Genomic DNA, 13,204 nt, shown 5'->3' on the forward strand with positions numbered 1-13,204 from the left:
TTCAAGTGCTCCGAACTTTTGGAAATAAATCGCAATGCAAACGGTGCTCAGTTTGTCGATCGGGCCGTCGCGTGACTGAAATACATGTACTCACATTTTCAGTTCGCAGCGCCTGGAAATGCAACTTTTATCCTCAAAAACATAACCATTTTCCAGACATGTTTGAACGAACATGTAGGCATTATCCATGATAATTTTCCAACTGAAAGACTCCCAACTAATTCGCGTACGCTGTGCCTGGAAAATCTCACCCACTTTTATCCTCCAAAACAGGCAACTGTCATCCAACAACGTACGTGTACATGCCTTTTCCATGAACATTAATTTCTTCGATGCACGTGCTGAGCCGCAGTACTGCGTCACCAATGTAGATCACACCATTTACTGTAGGGATGTATCATATTCTTTTTTTTTTAAGAATATTTACCAGCATTTCCAAAACTATACAAAATTCTCTTTATGAAGTTCGAAACATTTCAATGTTAGAAAAGAAGCTCCTCAATATCACAACATGATTTTTGTTAAGAATTTATTCGAGAAACGATGTAAAACTTTAAAAAGGGTATTAAAAGCACCCCTTTAGTTACGGTATTATTGGATGATCCGTCCATATGATGCAAGGCGAATTGCCGTATGTTTTCCGAAGAAAATTGCGATGGAAAAGTTGATTTTTTGACGTTGCAAAGTCGTTGCTAAAAATAAAAATTTGATAAGATTGGTAGTAAAAAGAGACCTGTTTGTTCTCATGGCATGCTCCCGACAATGCATGCGGGAACATTACATCGTACTTCGCCGGTGCGGCCTGGCTCGGAAGAGCGGGTTAATTGGCCGGGCGCCGGGCCGGCTCCGTGTCCGTCGGGGGATAGGTAGGTAGCAATTCTCGATGCGTATTTCTCAACGTCATCATCAACGAGAAACTGAAAGTTTTCTCGAAATTAATAGCCGACTGTCAGCCTAAAAACTTTTGCACAATTCCTGGGGTTTGATTGCGAGTGTGAAACGATCGTGCATATTCCCGGGAAATAGTGTCCCCGGGAGTTATCAAATGTGTCTAGTGTGAACGGTTGCTGGGGTGTTGGTGGGGTAAAAAATCCCCGGAATATCCCGGGGATTTATTTCCCGGGGATTGGCTGTGCAGTGTGAAAAGGCCTTTACAAGCCTTCAACATCAACAAGACCTTTTGACAGAAATACAGAGTCAAGATTGCTGGATGGCAGACAGTAAACACTCAAACATTGATTTCCAAAAGCAATAAAAGGTTTCCAAGCTGTTTTTTTATACAAATTGCATATCGTTTAGAAGGCTTTCCATCATAAAATTAGAGGAAATCTGAATATTCATAAACTAAATTTAACAGCATCCTGATACTACGAACTACTCTACCTACATCCACCTAAACAATTATACAGTACACTTTTTATAGTACACGATAAAATGCTATTATATCCACTGCTCATTTTATTAGTAGCAGCTGGATAACATGTGACACTAGGGGGCGCTGTTCATAATACAAATGTACATGTAATGTTAATTTGCGCGCTTACATTCCCTTACGTAAGAACAGTGTATTGAGAGCTTTTGTACTATTTGCTCGCCGTTTTTCAATATTATTTCATACATATGGATCGTTAGAAAGTTTCAAGATAACCTCAAAATCTGCATTTTTTTTGCTTCTCACCACAAAAATCTGGGGGGGGGGAGATGATCCAATGCCCCCCCCCCCCCCCCCCCCATTGGTCAAAATGTGGGCGGGGATATATCCTCCCCCTCCCCACTCGGGGATTCACACCCATTATTAGCAGAATGAAAAAGCCTCATTTGTTTGTGTTGATCACATACACACATTATGCACGTTCAAGTTCACACTTATGAGCACTGCTATCTTCAAATTGAAACATTTTGGTATCATAGTATTTTTTATAATGCTACAATAAACACTATACGCCACTACAAACATCATCAAATCGTTAATAATACAGTGAAATAGTTAATATACTATGATGGCCACTCAGGAATTAGTAGTTTATAGAATGTTGATTGTTCTGTTGTAATGTACTCAAAATTGTGAATATTTTTTCTGTTCGCAATTTCTAATGCTTGTCAACAAGCATTCAACTATAAAACTACTAAGTATTACATCAAAAGTCTGTTGCTTAAGGTTTAATTCGCAACATAAAACAAAGGATGGAAAAATAAACCATTTCATATTAACTGCAATATTCATTCTAACAGGCACCCAAGAACAAAGACACTGCCAAATTGGGAGATTGCCGATATATGGCTTGGTTGCTAGGGCACCAGTATGGTGTTCTGGAGGTCTACGGTTCAAATCTCCCAATTCAGTCTTTTCTGTTTTTTCAACGGCATACTGCTTCAACAGTTTTTGAGAAAATTTCAACCACACAGCAATGACATGCTGCAAATTGCAAGCATCAAAATATTAAAATTACGTTCCTCAAGCTCCACCGCACTGGTACGCCATCTTGTTGTCTGTAAAAACTATCTTTAATTGGCAATATACATAATGCATTATGCTGCGGACAATTAGCCGATCGCCATTTGCGAGTTAGCCATGCCCCTTAGACAACCCTATGGAATTGTGTACATTAAGTTTTGTTTGTCTCATATGCATTTCTAATGTATTGTTCTACATTGTAAATACATGTAGTAAAATTAACCTTTATAGTAAATCTTACAAATTCCGCCATTTCGAAGTGATTTGTTTTTAAATTCTGAGATCAGGAAGAATCCTGATAGGCCTATATCTCGCCCCTGCAATTCGCAGCGTCCAATCAGAGGTCTGTTTCCATGACTGCAATGTGTTGATTGTCAAATATGCAAACAAAAACGCTGACAACCAGTCAAGATATTGTTTGCACGTTAAATCAAGCCAAGACGCTCGTATGCAGTAATTGCACCCAAGCCAAAACCTTCGTTTGTAATCCAAGAAAGGTTTTTTTTATGAAGCTCTGAGATTAAATGTACTCCCTGGAACCGTCTAAATGACAAGACATATTATCAATCTTGGTATCGCTAAGTGCTTAACAGACAGATTTCTTTTTAAGTTAGTCTGGTTCCCTGACCTGATATCCGTGACATCAATAAATTGCTCCGTTTCGTCTGAAGCAGGGTCAGGGAACCAGACAACAAGAACAGCATTTTTTTTCTTGGTTTTTCCAGCATCTATGAACACAAAACTTTAAACAGGTCAGTGTAACAATATTTGCTATCAAATACCAACCCCCAAATCCATCCATTTCTGAAATTAAAAACAAAAGCAAAAGTTGTATATTACCCTTAATTTTTACAAATCAAGTTATTTTATGTTCTAAATTGATGTTGCTATACTACAGAGCGCCTACAGTTAGTGCTACGATAGATAAATACATTCTTTTGTTGCAGATATACATGTACAGACTGTGCACACACACACAGAGAAAATGTTTATCTAAATGTAACGCCATTGCACTGAAAGAAGTCTTAAGTCTAGAGGAGCTATCTACGACTGTGCATCAATAATTACAAGACCCATTGAATTACACCATATCCGTACAATCACTAAATTAATAAAAAATAGATTTCTTCTCATCATAAATTATATCATGACATTAGCATTATTTTATTTTTTTTTTTTTTTTTTTGTCAAACCAGTAATTTTGTACAAAACAAAAAAAGATTTTTCTCTAAGTGCTACTTCGTTCCCAAATTCAGCAGTTGACTATTTGACAGAATCATTGCAAACCAAGGCATGTAAGCAAGTCATTTAACAATGTCTGGTTAAAAAAAACAAGGAAAACATCAACATAAAATGTTCTGTTCACTAATATTCGAAGAAAAAAACAACCTGGTTGTTTTCATTTCGGAATATTTTTCTCCAATAATAGTTTATGTTGATATTTTCCTGGTTTTTCTTCACACTAATCTTTACAAATTACCACATGTACACATCTTGCGAAGGTAGTAATAAGAGATTTAAGCTACACAATCCTAATTACATGATTCCTGAAAGTGAAATCCTTCATCTGGTAAAACAGAAGTTTATTTCTTGTTTTCACCTCAAGACTCCTGTCAGTATTTTATTCTTACCATGTATTTTTTTTTTCCCTGCGAATATCAAAATAAGTCCAATTACAGCTACAGTATACAAAAAGAGTAATGACGATTCAAGTGATACTACTGCTACAAATGAATGAGTAACCCAAAATGTTGAAATATGGTGCTACATTTTACATTTCAACTCCATAATTCTCCTATGGATTTTAGTACACCAATTTATAACACAAGGCCAAGTAAAAGAATAAACTAGTTTCTTGTCTCCACCAGCTTCCTTTTTCCCGCCCGCCTCTTTTTTTATTTTTATTTTATTTGAACATTTGCAATAAAAAAAAAAAAACACCTTTTAATGAAAATGACTGTTTACTGATTTTCTAAATATAGCAAATGGACAATATTCTCAACTGGCAAATTCTGTATTATTATAAAGGGAAGTTCTTTGTTAGTGAATCTAATACTGCCATCACATGACATCCTAAACCAAACATCTGAGGAATAAAATAATATTGAAGCACAGCAAATGTCTCAATATCTGCATGTACTGTAATTGTGTAGGCATAGTGTACTTCAACAATGAATAAACAAGGCTTTTAACATCCAGTTTTGAGAAAAATGTAAAATTGCCGAATTAGAAAAATATAAAATGTACATGAAACATATTATTCATGAACGTCTGACACGTACAACGAGACGTACACACACACTCAGACAATCTTTCAGTATGTGTGATGAAAACACTACATTAGTTTAATGTATTCACCAGGGCGTCTGCTGGAGAAAAATCTGGAACAATTTTGTCTATAATCTATTCCACAGCTCTCGGCACGAAGTCTCATAAAAACCTAAACAATATCAAAATACTTGGAAAGAGCTCATCCTAAGTGAAAAAAAAATAACTCAGATAAAAATACATCTCAGATATCAAAGATGCGTACAATTTAGCTTTAACAGTTCGGCCTGTATATTAAATTTATGTGATTAATTTTTTTTTCCTTTTTCATTCTCATGCCCACATGTGGCGCCTCAAGGGAATTATGTTTTGCCCGACTGCTTGCCGGACTTACAGACATCTGGATGGGAAAAATGGTCCTCTGGGGGAAAATTCAGAGAAAATTAAAATGTTCCGAGGAAGTCTTCTCTTTCTTCACACTTTAAATAGAAACAATATCAAGGCTTTTGAGTGCAGGCATATAAAAGCGTGCTGCGGATGAACTGAACTAAATTTATTTTTCGCGCTAGCTTCACAATTTTTTTTTCTTCATAACACAGTTTTTAAACTCAATTTTAAGTCTACTACTACAATGATTTCTTACATTAATTCTTGCATTGATATTAGTGGTTTCAAGGTCTTTTTTTTTTTTGTAATGGACAAATCCGAAGATTTTTTTGATCACTTTCAAAAAAAAATAAACCCAAAAAAATTGTTTTAATCAATTCTGCAAAAGCTGACAAGACGGCCATTATTTGTTTTATACCGAAGTTGGTGTCAAAGAACAGGAAGGATAGTCTATACGTCAAAAGCCTTAATGTGTGTTTAGCACCTGTCTTATGTATACACATATTGATGGTTTTTTTTTTTAAGTGACTGCATGTATTTTTTTTTTCAACTGCATATTTTCTTTCTTTACTTAAAATATTGACAAGGACAGACAACCGATCTTTCAAATGATTGTTAAATAATATTTTGAGAGTGTGATGTTTTCATTTACTGAATTTTTTTGTGTGGGGGGGGGGGGGCACATTTCCAAAAAATCATGGTATATTTTTAAATTTTGGAAAGTTTGACCAAATGTTCTTTAAACTTGTCACTTTGTGCAAGAGTGCAATTTTGTTTGAAGGAAAGATAAAAATACATGCATCTTTTCTCCGAGGGCAGCACATTCTTATCTCTCAACCCCCACACCCCATTTTTTCGTTCCTCTGCCCCACCCCCTTTTCTAGTTCTACTACACCTGCCTGATAATTTTTTTTTTTAAAGAAATGCAGCTGTGAAATACAGACTTTGTAAATATATTTTTCGGAATCTATCCAATTATTAATATACATGTACATAATGCATATGTACAAGATTAAAAAGCAGAGAAATGAAATTATGTCTGAGTTCCTTTGTGCCTGGCTGGTTTTCAAAAGAAAACAAAAAAAACTTGAATGAAATTATTCAGGAATGGCAGTGCAGACAGGACAACACTTTGTAATGGGGACGACATGTAGGGAGTTGAAAAATGAAATTATGTCTGAGTTCCTTCGTGCTTGGCTGGTTTTCAAAAGAAAAGAAAAACAAACTTGAATGAAATTATTCAGGCATGGCAGTGCAGATGGGACAATGGTTTGCAATGGGGACACCATGTAGGGGAACTGGGTGTGTTGTAGGGAACGTACTAGGTTTGTTGCACACTGTAACTACTGTGCATAAACAAACTACTAGCGACTGACTGATGGGTGTAATGAGGTTGGGAATGTGTGAAAAAGGAATTTTGTCTGAGTTCATGTACATCCCATTGGGGCATTACGTTTATATCCTCAGTGAATCCTTCAGTGCATTTCCTTGTTCACATAAAGGCCTTAAGCCCGGTTCATACTCGGCGCAAAAGCGAAAGCGAACATAATTTGTGACGACATGGCATGTATTCGCGCTGCGAATTCGCAAAAGTTGAACACATTTCAACTCGGGCGAATTTCGCAGCGAATGTTTCATGACGTCAACTTCGCTTCGTATTCGCTTTCGCATGAAGTATGAACCGGGCTTCAGTGCTTATATCTAAATGCATGTCTCTATTTGCTATTTGCTGTATACATGTCACTCCCTAAGCATTTTGAGAAGAAACTTCCATTAACCCTCCTGCTGTCTGAACAGACAAAGACAGTCAAAAAATCAAGCCTCTTCCCCTGCCATGCCTTTTACGCAGGCTAGTCACCAACAGTCAGCTCATATTTAAAGCAAGCACTGTGATAAGTCAAATTCAGTCAACAGACAAAAGCAGGCAAGAAGTAATCACAGCTGGCTTATCAATCACCTACAGTCAAAGCAGAGCTGGATCAAGTTACATAAACAGTCACAGCCAGTCAATCCTGCTTTATGTAGGCTGGGAACTCTTAACTGTTGGAAACAGTCACTTGATTGATTTGGACTGCAGGGACAACTTGGAACAGAATTTATGTTTCAATAGGAGGATTAACGTTTCAAAATATAAGAAGTACACGACAATTTCTTTAAAACCAAACCAAAACTGTGACATAAGGCAAAAAGAGACGTGGGATTTTTAAAGATTTAGGGTACATCTAACAGTTAGGATTAAGAAGCATGAAATTTAAAAAAAGGAATAATTAAGAAAATTTGGGGGCAGATTTTATCATGAAGCGAAGATGAAAAAGTGGTGAATTTTGTAACCGTTACAGCTCAGTGCACATTTTCAATAATGTACTCTACACACTTCTTTCATGTGAGGATGCAGAAAAGGCGACAAAGAATTGATCCAGCTGGGATGATTTAAAGTGCAAGGCTGAAACGCAGCTTTGGCGTAACTTAAAGGCAATAATAAAAGCAGACTGCACGCACAGCATGTCGCAGCAAGTATGGAATGTGAGTGTGCAATATGTATCTGTTTATTTCATCATAGGTCCCATGGTGTATGCAATTCAAAGCATGCCAATGTACAGTTGTACATGTATGTACCAGGACAAAAATAAGATATCTGCACATGCATACATTGTACTTCGTTCAATTTTGTTTGTTGCAAGTATATTTGCAATGTTTATTTTATAGGTCCTGTTGTGTTTACAATGAAAAGTACAGTGTACATGTACATATACCAGGACAATTTACAACAATCTAGAGGCATATACGTACATGTGTGTACATGTAAGTATTTATATGTCATTAAAAACAAAAGCTGTACAAGTTATTTTGTTTTCTTATCTTTTTGTTTTTTAACAAATTCATGATATTTCAAGGCGCTGGGGGTTTTTTTTGAGCTAACAAATTAAACTTTAAAACAGTAAGATCAAACAATGTTGAAGTGAAACACTCATGCAAGCTGAAGAAAAACTTCCTATATTTACACAAAACAGAACAAAATTTATAAATGTGTACTATTAAGATCAAAATCAAAAACAAAATTTTACAAATCAAAGGTAACCGACTTGGAGAAAATCTGCAAGCAAATATTTATTTCTTTTTCATTGTTTTTGCTCTTGACTTTTTAATCGATACTCTTCAATCTTAATTTCTGGTGTCAATGCCATCATTTTTTCTGACGGTTGTCAAAATAGTGATCAAGAACTGGACACTGTATTTTTCCAGATTTTTAAAAAAGAATTGGGGTGGGGGTTATTTTGCTTGGCAATGCAGCTGTGCTACTAGCGTGATAAAAGTGTTACTAGATATTTCATTATTCATGACTTGTTTTACGTGCCAAGGACAGCAATATGATATACACATTGTACAAGGGATGAATTTTTAATAACGTAGCTCGGTCTTGTGCGGTGTACTGTACGTAACTAATTGATTATCCTTTCCGCTGGTCATTTTTTATAATACGCGTCATTCTTTCCGTCTGATTTGCTCTAACGTGATCACATGGGGTTCATTTATTGCAAACTGCTCAAATTTGTTCCAGGCATACCGTTCTTTAACCCTAATGTCCTAGCCATTACTTTGAGATATGATGAACTGAGTAATACAGAATACTATGAGTGTTGTGCTCACTTGATATGCTGAAGTATTTCATAATTAACAGTTTACTAGTAAGGGACTACGGGTAGTAGTATTTTGTAGCTTTAGGTGGGGCTAGGGTAAATTACATGTATTTGTCAAGTTACTCTGAAATTTTGCCAAGTTTGGAAGCTGGCAACTTGGAAGATGAGAGCTTCTTGCATGCAGACAATAAAAATAAGGCAAATATGTGTTTATGTCCCTTCTAAAGGGGTAAATAGTCATGGACTAGTGCCCTCAAGATGTACCGGTATGGTCTAGATAACTAAAAAGTTGCAATTTGCCAGTATAAGGCAAATATGTGTTTATGTCCCTTCTAAAGGGGTAAATAGTCATGGGCTAGTGCCCTCAAGATGTACCGGTATGGTCTAGATAACTAAAAAGTTGCAATTTGCCAGTATAAGGCAAATATGTGTTTATGTCCCTTCTAAAGGGGTAAATAGTCATGGACTAGTGCCCTCAAGATGTACCGGTATGGTCTAGATAACTAAAAAGTTGCAATTTGCCAGTATAAGGCAAATATGTGTTTATGTCCCTTCTAAAGGGGTAAATAGTCATGGACTAGTGCCCTCAAGATGTACCGGTATGGTCTAGATAACTAAAAACTTGTAATTTGCCAGTTGATGAAAAGTACATGTACAATGTACATGGAGGTTATGGAGTGATTGGACCTATATTATTAGGCCAAGAAAAAATGTTTGTAGTTTCCTGTTTGACCTTTTTGAAAAAAAATAAAGATGAATGTTTTTTTTCCCAAGATGGTAGATTTTCCAAGATGGCAGAGGTGGAGTTTTCAATTTTCTCCATATTTTTTGCAATACAAAATTGTGTCCACAGGAGCCATATCTTTTTCTATTGGAAACAAATCTAAAGACAATATATTGACAATATTCCAATGTATGCACAAAATATTGCAAACGTATGAATTTAAAAGAAAAAAAATGTAGCGACCGGGAACAAAGGATGTGGGCGTGGACGAGAAACTGATTTTTTTTTTACTTGGCCTTATTAAAACGCACTGAAATGAATAAGGTTCCCTAATACATCACTGCAGGCTTTCAAGTACTATGTGACCTTTGACCTAGGGTCGCATTGTCTATAATGTGAAACAAACAATTTGCATTGATAACATATAAACCTGAACAGAATCCATTTTGCATTAATTAGTCCAACATTTTAAGACAGTTAGATTTTAAAATATTGATTTGTTATTCCAGCAAAAATATTATTTCAATTGATAAGGTACATGAATTTTTTTTTTTTTTTTTTAATTGGTGATTCTTACAAAGATTTACCCAACACTTCTACTCCTCTTTTTCTCGCTCGATTCGAGCCTTTACCTTTTCCCGGAAAACAAGGGCAACGATGCAGTTTGCGATCACAAGTAGAATGAAGTAGCCCCAGACAATCATGGGCGTCGGGGTGAAGAGATTGGAGTAAATGCTTCGCCGATCGATGTAATCTCGGTAGACTGCCTCCACTTCCATGTAGGACGTAAACGCCATGAATATGTGGAACAGCTGATGGCCGTGGCCCACGATGTCGAAGTTGCCCGGCGAGAACTTCTGGGGGAAGGGAGCGGCGAAGAAAAAGGAGCCGGCCAAGAAGGAAGCCACCGTCAGTACTTGATAGAAGAGGGCTAGATCGTGGAAAATGGAAAGCCCTTGGAATAGAATGCGCATGGTGATGGGGAACATGGCCGTGATGTAACCTGCACTGACTGAAGACATCTGCCAGACTTTGCGGGCGAAGGGGTACGGTCGTTTGTAGCGATACTTGGAGTAGCTGCAACAGAAGCAGACCAGGAAGGACAGAAACCAGTGTAGAGGGAGGTAGAAGCTCTCCACGGCTCTATAGACCCAGGGTAAGGAGCAGAAGTGGATCTGCGCCATACCAGCTGCGAAGCTATAAATGCTGACGCCCATGTAATCAATGAAGAAACAGGTGTGATGAGCCACCTCGTTAATTGATTGGAACAGGTGGGCACATGTGCTCAGGAACAGGTAGATCATGCTGCTTAGGATGAACATCTTGAACATGGGAGCGTAAGGATCATGCTCCATATCCAAGGTAGCACAGAGGCGAATGCCCTGGAACATTGTGGCCACGCAGGCGATCGCGTGGGTCCAGACGTTCAGGGTTTCGTTGTGGATCTGGAAGAAACTCTTCAGGTAGAAGGTGAAGGGTTGGTAGGGCTTGCGGTATCCGATCTCCACGTAGGGCTCTCGGAACTGCAGCGGTACCTCCTCGGCCCTGAGGCCTGGAGGCTGGTTGTTCTCATAGCCGATTGAGATTTTCATCTTTGGCCGACTTCCAAAACCAAGGTCAACTGACAATATCCTGGAGAAATATATAAAACAAAATGGGATGCTTGAATTTCATGTTTGTTTGATTCACACTACATTTAATTCTCATACTTGTGTTTCTTTCTTTTTTTATATGCAAGGATCATGAAGTAAATGCCGACAGGAAATTTAACAACAATCATGACAATCACACTAATATATTGCTAATATATGGTCGATGGTCGAGTGGTAAGACATCTGCACTAGAAAGCAGGAGGTCGTGGGTTGGAGTCCCACCCGACTTATTTTTTCAACTTTCACTCGGGATGTAACACACTGAGTATCATGACACTTGACAGTGTTTAAACGTCGGCGAAGGGCACAACCTAATTTGATTTACTAAATAGTCTAAAAAGTAAATATTATCAAAAATGCAATCAAAGCATTAAGTACAACCACTGGACTGGACCTAAAACTAGGTAATGAGCCAACAACGTTAAAATCGTAAAGACATGAGAAACGAAAACTTTGCATCTGAACATACACGAACCGAACCAACATGTATTCGAAACCCATGTATCAAACAAACGACGACCCCGCCCAAAAATGGCCCAATCTACGATTCTCCAGCCGGCCATTAGAAACTTATGGGTCGGAAAATATCTCGTTTTTTCACCATAAAATACACAATCAACAGTTGCATTACTTACTTTGAACTGCACACCACAACCCCCTCGGACCGTTACCATAACTTTTGAGAAATTATTGTGGATTTGTTTGTCTATTTTTCGCAGTTCGTTGAGCGGGATGCGGCGCGACATTGACCTGCTGCTGTCCGAGCAACTGGTTAATCCATCAATGGCATACAAATAGCGCCCTCAAGTGACTTCAATTTATGGGCGGGTCCTGGTCGGTCACGTCGTCACGTACGTCGCGATCCACCTCCACGATTTTTTCTTGGGGGGGGGAGGCGGAAGTGCTGGCGTTATCGCAGCCATACTGTTTCAGCAGTTGTTCAAACAATTTCAGTTGCGCATCGAAATTGAGGGTCAGATAGCGGTTTTTTCCATGCCAACATAATTTCGGAGCCGGGAGGGGGAATCATCATTTGACAAATACATTTTATGTACAATTTCGTTTTCTTGAAGATGAGGCACCCGGGTATAACTTGAGTTAAGAGTACGCCTAAGCTTCCCTGGCTACTTGTCCTTCACTGGAACATAAGGAAATTTGTCGGCTCCATCAGAAAGCGCCATCTATAGAAAGCTAGGCCCTATACCCCGCCAGGTCGCCAAGTTTTTTTTAAATAAAAGTTTGCATCGATTGTGCCCTTTCCCTTTTACCCCCGGTCCCTCGCATAACTGTTCCCTTCCATCCCTTCTACTTCCCCTTTTCACCCTAATCCTTTAAAATTCGCATTCAAGTGATGAGGGGTTCGTATAAAGATTTGTTCACACGGGGGAGGGGGAGCTAAACTTTCTGTCCTAACTCGAACACATAATAATGATTCCTGCACAAATAAAAGCAAAAAAACAAAATTCATTCATTCATATTTTAATCAGCAACACACCGATGCATAATATAATGCTACTTGTAACCAATCAGATTTTAACCTTACAAAAACCAACTTTCTTTGAAACTCTGAAGGCACTTTTAAAAATGAGTTACCATCTTTATAAAGATGGTCTTGGCTTAAAAGAATTCGATATTTACTATTTAATTATCTTCCATTTTTAAATCGAGATTCGATTGCCAAAAAAAATCATTTCTGGGCCTGACTTTGTGGTGGCATCGATATCTGTTCAGCCGGGAGAAAAAATGGTCAGTGTTCCGATTCTGGCCGTTTTATTCCCTCTGTACATGTATTATTCCCGGCGTGCCCGCAGTCGTGCCATCCCATCTCTAAGACTGACTCTGTTATCATAGTTGCCTTAAGTTTTCTGATTAACATGCATGTTCGTTTCTACAGCATATTTTTGCGGCCAAAGTTACTATTAATGGCAAGTTCCCCTCTAAATTGTTTAAAAGTGGCCCCATTTTCTTGTAGGATCGTCTTGACAGCATTTATTTTTAAATCAGTCCTCACCAGAATGAGTATTTAAAGTTTCCTAGGAGAGCCAAGTTGGTGCAGTGATTACTTTCCGCGACTTTATAT

General features: G+C 37.9%; 1 protein-coding gene across 1 annotated transcript; it reads right to left on the reverse strand.

Moving 5' to 3' along the window:
• Positions 1-7,367: 7,367 nt before the first annotated feature.
• Positions 7,368-11,904, reverse strand: LOC119729225 (membrane progestin receptor beta-like). Its single transcript, XM_038201802.1, has 2 exons — positions 11,760-11,904; positions 7,368-11,104 (listed from the first exon to the last, which is right to left on the reverse strand). The coding sequence occupies exon 2, from the start codon at positions 11,062-11,064 to the stop codon at positions 10,069-10,071; it is 996 nt and encodes a 331-aa protein (XP_038057730.1). The 5' UTR covers positions 11,065-11,104; positions 11,760-11,904; the 3' UTR covers positions 7,368-10,068.
• Between the last annotated feature and the right edge of the window lie 1,300 nt (positions 11,905-13,204).

This window comes from Patiria miniata, unplaced genomic scaffold, assembly GCF_015706575.1.
Source record: "Patiria miniata isolate m_02_andy unplaced genomic scaffold, ASM1570657v1 HiC_scaffold_20, whole genome shotgun sequence".
Lineage (NCBI taxonomy): Eukaryota > Metazoa > Echinodermata > Asteroidea > Valvatida > Asterinidae > Patiria > Patiria miniata.

Coding starts and splice junctions, on each gene's coding strand:
- LOC119729225 (XM_038201802.1), bottom strand. CDS start 11,064: ATGAAAATCTCAATCGGCTATGAGAACAACCAGCCTCCAGGCCTCAGG.